The sequence below is a fragment of the Arachis hypogaea genome, chromosome 2 (assembly GCF_003086295.3).
Source record: "Arachis hypogaea cultivar Tifrunner chromosome 2, arahy.Tifrunner.gnm2.J5K5, whole genome shotgun sequence".
NCBI lineage: Eukaryota > Viridiplantae > Streptophyta > Magnoliopsida > Fabales > Fabaceae > Arachis > Arachis hypogaea.
Genome location: NC_092037.1, coordinates 99,053,941 through 99,061,532, shown reverse-complemented (window position 1 = coordinate 99,061,532; position 7,592 = coordinate 99,053,941). Strand labels below are relative to the sequence as shown.

General features: G+C 32.1%; 1 protein-coding gene across 1 annotated transcript; it reads left to right on the top strand.

Annotated features, from left to right (window-relative positions):
* Window positions 1-3,328: 3,328 nt before the first annotated feature.
* Window positions 3,329-7,294, top strand: LOC112755756 (putative indole-3-acetic acid-amido synthetase GH3.9). Its single transcript, XM_025804054.3, has 4 exons — window positions 3,329-3,805; window positions 3,979-4,080; window positions 5,143-5,966; window positions 6,532-7,294. The coding sequence occupies exons 1-4, from the start codon at window positions 3,513-3,515 to the stop codon at window positions 7,107-7,109; spliced, it is 1,797 nt and encodes a 598-aa protein (XP_025659839.1). The 5' UTR covers window positions 3,329-3,512; the 3' UTR covers window positions 7,110-7,294.
* Window positions 7,295-7,592: the final 298 nt, after the last annotated feature.

Sequence of the window (7,592 nt, the reverse complement as noted above, 5' to 3'; positions counted from 1 at the left end):
TCTCTCATGGATAAAATTCTCTCCAAATTAGCTATTACACAAAGTAAACTTTTTTCCTTGTACCCTAAATCCATCAAACCAGCCTCATTAACAAAGTTATTGAATAACTAAATTGATGAGGCCGATTTCATCCTACCACCTTCCTTCTCATGATGAGATCTAATTGCATTAAAATCACCAGCTACTAATAGATTATCTCCAAAATTCTCAATGATTTGCAAGACCTGGCCAAACAGCTCTTCTCTCCTAACTTCATCAGTGTGAAAATGCACAGAAGTAACTTCCCATACCTTAGAGCCTTATGAGTCTTCCCAAGTGAATTGTATGAAAAAATTGTTGTAGGCTTTGATTCGAACCGTCACATCATCCCTCCAAGTCACCATCAATCCTCTGGCCTGACCAATCAGGTCCACATAAAAGTTAAAACAAAAATTGAAACTCGACTCCTTTTATCACCCTCTCCACAGTCGATGTATTATTTTTGATTTCACATAAAAACAATACTTCGGAGGAAGGTCATTTGGTAATCCATTTGATGTTGTGAACTATCAGGAGTTTTCCTAAACCCCAACAATTCTACATTGCCATCTTCATGGATCATCGGGTGCCAATTTTTAGGTGGCACCTTCTCCCTGCTTAGCTTGATTAATTTTGCTCTGGTACTGTTTCTTTGCTGTCCCATCTTCCTTCTCTTCACCTGATCTCCTTTTCACCTCTATCACCTTGGTATCTAATTTATTTTTCCTCACCATTTGTTTCAACCTTTGTTTGTGAAAGCCTTTGGTGTTTGTTGTACTTGCTGAAGCACTAAAAGAGAATGTGCCTTCAGAATTGAAATTTTGTTCTGACTTCTCTGCTTCATTTGCTCTTTCTGCACCTTCCTCCTTCTCTACTTACACTTTCTTATCAATCCTGGTCACCCCTTTATACTCTGCTCCATCTTCTGGGACCTGAATTGCTTCTGCTGACTTTTAAATTTCACTATGCACTTCCCCCTTCCTTTTCTTTTAGGGAATTTTCATTATTGGTCGAGAGAGCTGCAAAGCTTTTTATCGGCCTTAAAGGAGTAGGTCTCCTATTATGCTAACTTATTCCTCCATTTTGACTAACAGAATTTGGATTTTGATTCTCCTTTTGCATATTAATCCTCCTTCCAAACTATTCTACTCTGATCCACAGTCCCTACTTCTCCTCCCACAATACTCCCTGCTATCAAATCTTCTAGGAATTTATTGCATCCTCAACCGTTATGCCCTAGGAAGCCATAATAGTGGCAAAAGTTTCCTATACATTCATATTTGATATGTAATTCTAAAACATTCTTGCTACCATCCATTAACTTCATCATCCTCCTTAGTGGTTTTGTAGCGTCCAAACCGATCTTTACCTTAACAATAGTATCTTCTTTTTTTGCATCTCAAACAAGTCTACGTCTAAGACCTCTCCCATGGATCTCCCTATCTTCCTTCCTAGGTCTTTTGTTTTGCACTGCTCAAGAAGACCCCATAATTGAATCTATATAGGAATATGCAGAAAATCATCATCTACAATCGAAACGTCCTTCCTTTATCTTTTGAGGTCGAGAGTATAATTTTTGAATAACCAAAGGGCTCCATTCTCAATCCTAAGTATATCAATCTCTTTACCGAAAAAGATTTAGAACATATTACCCTCATGATCTAATAACTTAAAATCTTCAGGCTGCCTCCATATTGACTATAAGGCCGCCTGTAAAGTGCCAGCACTAAATTGTCAATCAGCCATCAATCTTTCAACAAGGCTTTGTGTACATTTATCCAACCTTTCCCTTATGTCATCCCCTCCATATTCAATGATCTGCTCTTTCTGCAATACATCCACACTTCCTTCCATCACTTGGGAAGCAACTAAGGCTGCCATTTTGCATTTGTTAGTAACTGGTTATGAGAAATACTCACAGTAGTCCAATTAGGATTACTCCACTCAAATCCTAGCAGAGCAAAATAAAACCCTGGCTGCGCAGGGAAAATTAGATACTACTTTCTTTGAGAGGATATGTTAGCTAAGTGGTGTTGTCAGTATGACATTTTAAGACCATAACACTTTTGTTGATATAGTACTTTAAATTTGGATGATATTTTAAAGTTTATATTAGATTATAATTATGTTTTAGTATATCTATTTATATTTGAGAATGATTGAGAGTAGTAATATTCTGCAAGGAGAGTTGTTTGTTATTTGGAGAGGATATTTTCTTGCTTGGGACTTGGAGCAAAGAGATGTTATTTATGAAACAGATTATATGAATGCCTTTACTCCTGTCAATAATTTCCAGGATAACTCTGATTTTGTTGATTCTTTGGTGCTGAAAATTGAGACATCATATCTTGGAATGACATGTTGACCTCTGATCGATCTTAAGAGATTCAAATAAAGTGCAAACATCATTACAAAGATAGCGATGAGGACTCATACTCACCAAGTAGAGCTTCTGTTGCCTTAAAAGGAATGAGAGTACCATTAAGTGGGACTGCCTTACTTCTTAAGCAATTCCTTATTCTTTGTTTTCTCTTTTTTATTTGTTTTGTTGTTATTTTCTTGTCACAAAAAAATATCAATTTATATTTTATTTATTATGTTTTTATAAAACTGTTATTCTACTTAAACCAAGATTAAACTAATTAGACCAGTAAACTAATAACTAGAGTAATTCAATGACCAATCCGATTTTCGAAACCTTATCTAATACTACTAGATAGTAATTAATTAAGAAACATTACACATATTTCTTCTTCGTTACAATGAAAAATGTTAAATGAGTGTAAAGACAGTAGTCATAAAAATTTCTAAAGATCATGTACAGTTTGTCTTATTTTCATTGCAAATTGGAATTGAAGTTGGAACCACTAACTTTTGGGAAGATATTTTTCCCTATTTTTTGTAATATTTTTGCATGAATTTGAATATTTTTTATATAACTTTTGATTCTAAATGATGAAGAGATAAACCAAGTAAAAGTTATGGGGACCACGTCATTGATGGCATCAGCATCAATTGTTTCCACTAGGATTACAGTGAAGTACATTATTTTTCTGTGTTTATAATATTTGTCATATTAATAGAAAAAAATATTTTATCAAAAAATTTTATTTTACTATTAATCAAAGTGTAAATGTTTTATAATTTTTTTATGTGAATAAGAACAAAGATAAATACTTATTAAATATTATATATATTAAAAGAAGAAAATTTTAAACTTGAGAGAACAAATTAGAGTGATAGAAGATTTTTGTTTTTCAAGAAGTTATATTTGGCCATATATAATATAATAACATGCACATAACTATCTATATAAATGCACACAGACTAGTGCTTTTTCCATCAATGTGAAGAAGTGTTATTTAACAGTGTTATTTAGTAGTATAGTGTGTACTCTACTGTAGTGTGTTCTTCTTTGCATACAACATTCTCTACACTCTTCTTTTTAATTTCCCTATATATTAATTATTAACTCCTAATCTTTCTCTGTAACTATGGATGGAAGGAAATTAGAGTACAAAGGTGTTGAAGCACTCAAGGAGATAGAGAGGCTAACGCTGAAGGCCGGTGAAGTTCAAGAACAAATTTTGAGAGAGATCTTGACTCAGAATAAGAATACTGAATATTTGAAGAAGTATATAAACGAAAAAGATTTAAGCATAACCGAGTTTATGAGGTGTGTTCCAGTCACAATTTATGAAGCAATATTTCCGTATATTGAAAGAATTGCAAATGGAGACGAGTCTTCTCTCATCACTGGTCACCCTGTAACAGAGATGTTATGCAGGTGTATTATATTATATATATAGAGTATTAATTTTTTCTTTTAATTAACGTATTTACATTTATTTGAAAAATAATGTTACATGCATCATCTTTGAGTACGCTTCTTTTATATAACTATTATTTTTTAATTTGAATATGCCGAAAAATGATATTGACAAATAAATGTAATCGCAGTTCAGGGACATCAGGTGGAGAACCAAAGATAACACCATCAATAGCTGAAGATCTTGACCGTCGTACCTTTCTCTACAACCTTATCATGCCAATTATAAATCAGTTAATAGTAACATTCAACTCATTTTTTTTCTTAACTTTAATAGATTGATTAAGCATTTCATTTTTATAGGTTATAATTATAAAATTTTAAATTATTTTAATATTGTTTAATATATATTTTTATTTTATATACATTTAAATCAATAACTTAGTAAAAACTTATTAAATATATCCCAATTTTTTTATAATTTTGCATAAATAATATATACAACATATATGTTACAATTTAATGTTGAATTGATAAAATTAACCTTACTTCTTTAAATTAATCTTTAACAAGATTCTTTATTTTATTTTAATGATAATAATATATTGGAAAAGTCTAGGAGACCAGCAGTTTTATTGAATTTTGGCCAGCATATAACCAGCAGAAGAATGTGAGCCATTGGATAAAATCTCACACCAATCTCACACCATCAAATCATTATTAATGGCTAGTTGATGGCTAACAATCACAAAAATTGCTGGCCTCCTAGCATTACTCTAATATATTTCATATACTCGTATAGGTTGAATTATGATTCTCCTTTCTTAGTATACCTTAAAAAGAAACTGAGATGAAAAGATATCATTATATCACCACGTACTAATAATAATAACTGAAGACTCCATTACCATGCATTAGTTATGTTTATATGCAATAAATAAATAAAATTTCTTAATTGTGGGTTAAATTGTGTGGTCCAAAAAGATTAGATAGTAATGTATGCTCGACTTCACTTGGACTGCATTATTGCATTTAAATTTAATTAAGAATATATTTTTCTTATGCGTTCCTTCCATATAATAGTATATGGTAATTTAAATGCGATGGAAACTATAACTTATTAACTAATGATCTAGAGATAAGATCATATGAACACCTTTATAAATTAATCGCATGCTGATGAGATATCAATGTTACCCATTTTTCAATCCAGGATTTTCTTACTTGAATGAATGTGGTTATTGACTTGTATATGGATAATTGACTAATCCTACTTAATTTTTATAAAAGAAATATTGAACAATCTAATTAAATTTTTGTTATTAGCAAAAGTTCTTAACATAATTTAATTTCAGGTATGTTCCTAATCTTGATGAAGGGAAGGCAATGTTCCTATATTTTGTGAAGGCGGAAATGTCCACCCCATGTGGCTTACCAGCAAGAACAGTTCTCACATCTTATTACAAGAGCAAGCATTTCAAGTGCCGGAGTCATGATCGGTGGAACGACCTTACTAGCCCAGATCAAACCATCCTTTGCACCGACACGGCGCAAAGCATGTATTGCCAGATACTATCAGGCCTTATCCAACGGCAACAAGTCCTGCGACTTGGTGCCGTCTTTGCCTCAGCCTTTCTCAGGGCAATTTCTTTTCTCGAATGCAATTGGAAGATACTCACCGAAGACATAAGAACTGGACACCTTAACAACTCAATTACTGACCCTAATTGTAGATCTTGCATGACCACATTGCTATCATCACCAAATCCAACCCTAGCTGATGAATTGGTTAAGGTTTGTAGCGAAAAATGTTGGAAGGGAATTTTGTGCAAGATTTGGCCTAGGGCAAAATACATAGAAGCAGTGGTAACAGGATCAATGGCCCAATATGTGCCTGCTTTGGATTATTATAGTGATGGGAAATTGCCTTTGGTGTGTACAATGTATGCTTCATCTGAGTGTTACTTTGGGGTTAATTTAAGGCCTTTTTGTGATCCAAAGGACGTGGCATTTACAATATTACCCAACATGGGGTACTTTGAGTTCATACCTCTTGGACATAATGGGACATTGTTGATGGATTTTGATGAAAAGAAGCAAGTGCCTAATGAGAAGCTTGTGGACTTGGTTCATGTTAAGCTTGGTTGCTTTTATGAGCTGGTCATCACTACCTTTGCTGGTGAGTTAGTTATTATCTCGTTTGATATTATATATATATATATATATATTTTAATTTATTTCATTTAATAGTGGATAAAATATATCGGCAATATATTTTTTAAAAATGACACATAAATTTTTTTGCTAGAGCCTAGTTTCATTATTGGTTCCAAAAAATATAGTTGATTTAGCTTATATCTATTATAATAAATTTTGATATATGTATATACATTTTTTATTTCTTAATTATCTACGTACTCACAAAAGACCATCACAAAATTAATTAATTAATTATCTATTTATCTATATATATTGATTGATTTTTAATATGTATATAATATTTTTGATAAATTATTTCATGCATATGTGATGTGGCATTGACCCTTCTATATAGTATACATGATGATGTTAACAAATAATATAACATGTTATGTCATCAACCAGTGTCTGCCATCAACAAAATAATAATGATCAACCAACTTAATACAATGTCAGTTAATTAATATACATATCATTATATTATTTAATGTATCTAAATATATTTATCAAATGAAATTGTGTATTTTGATGCATACGATGATCAGGACTGTATAGATATCGAATTGGTGATGTGGTGCAAGTAGTTGGATTCTACAATAAAGCACCACAATTCCGTTTCATATGCAGAAGAAACGTAGTCCTAAGCATAGACACTGAAAAGACAAGCGAAGAAGATCTCCATAGAGCTATAACCATGGCTAAGAAGCTTTTAGAACCTCACGATGCTCTCCTACTTGAATACACTAGCTACCCGGACACTTCTTCTCTTCCAGGGCATTATGTTTTGTACTGGGAAATCCAAATTCTCCATAACAATAGCAACAATAACAAGTATTTTAGTGTTATTGAGGAATGTTGCAATGTAATAGAAGAGGAGCTGGATTACGTGTACCGTAGGTGCAGGACCAATGATAGATCTGTGGGACCACTTGAAATACGTGTGGTTGAAGGAGGGACGTTTGATTTGTTGATGGATTTGTTTATTGCTCAAGGTGCTTCAATTAATCAGTATAAAACACCAAGGTGTGTTAAGTCTAAGAAAGCACTTAAGTTGCTTAAGTCTAGGGTTCTTGCTTCTTTCTTTAGTACTAGAGATCCCAAATGGGCACCTAAGATGTGTTGATCAACTTCTTTAGAAGCTAAATAAGGATCAAATAAAATTATGATTTTATGATGTTTAATTAGTTTAATTTGCTTCTATCATAAGTGGGTAGTTGCAAATGATGAATTTAGGATGGACTTTGGTTCGTTGTTACCATGTATATTTAATTTACCTCTATTATAAGATGTGCTAGAAGTTTGGAAGAAGGAACTTTTTTTTAATGTATTATTTATTTTTATTTTTATCTTATATATTGAGTTTTAAAGATGCAGGTGTGCATGGAGTACAAGAAATTAGTTCTTTATTAACAAAAATAAGGAGTGAAGAATTCATAATATAATATATATTAACTTAAAATCTTAAGGTTTTGAGTTAGGTATAATATTTTCTCATCTTATAGTTTTTGGTTTGATTCCTCTTCAAAATTTGTTCTGCTATTGAAAAATCACCACCATAACTCAATTTGAGTTAACATTCACTTTTCTATAATTGGATCAGAGAATA

Bases quoted from the DNA above. Each gene is read 5' to 3' on its own strand.
- LOC112755756 (XM_025804054.3), top strand. From the start codon at position 3,513: ATGGATGGAAGGAAATTAGAGTACAAAGGTGTTGAAGCACTCAAGGAG. The intron at 3,806-3,978 runs GTGTATTATATT...ATGTAATCGCAG, and splicing joins GTAACAGAGATGTTATGCAG to TTCAGGGACATCAGGTGGAG. The intron at 4,081-5,142 runs GTTAATAGTAAC...ATTTAATTTCAG, and splicing joins ATCATGCCAATTATAAATCA to GTATGTTCCTAATCTTGATG.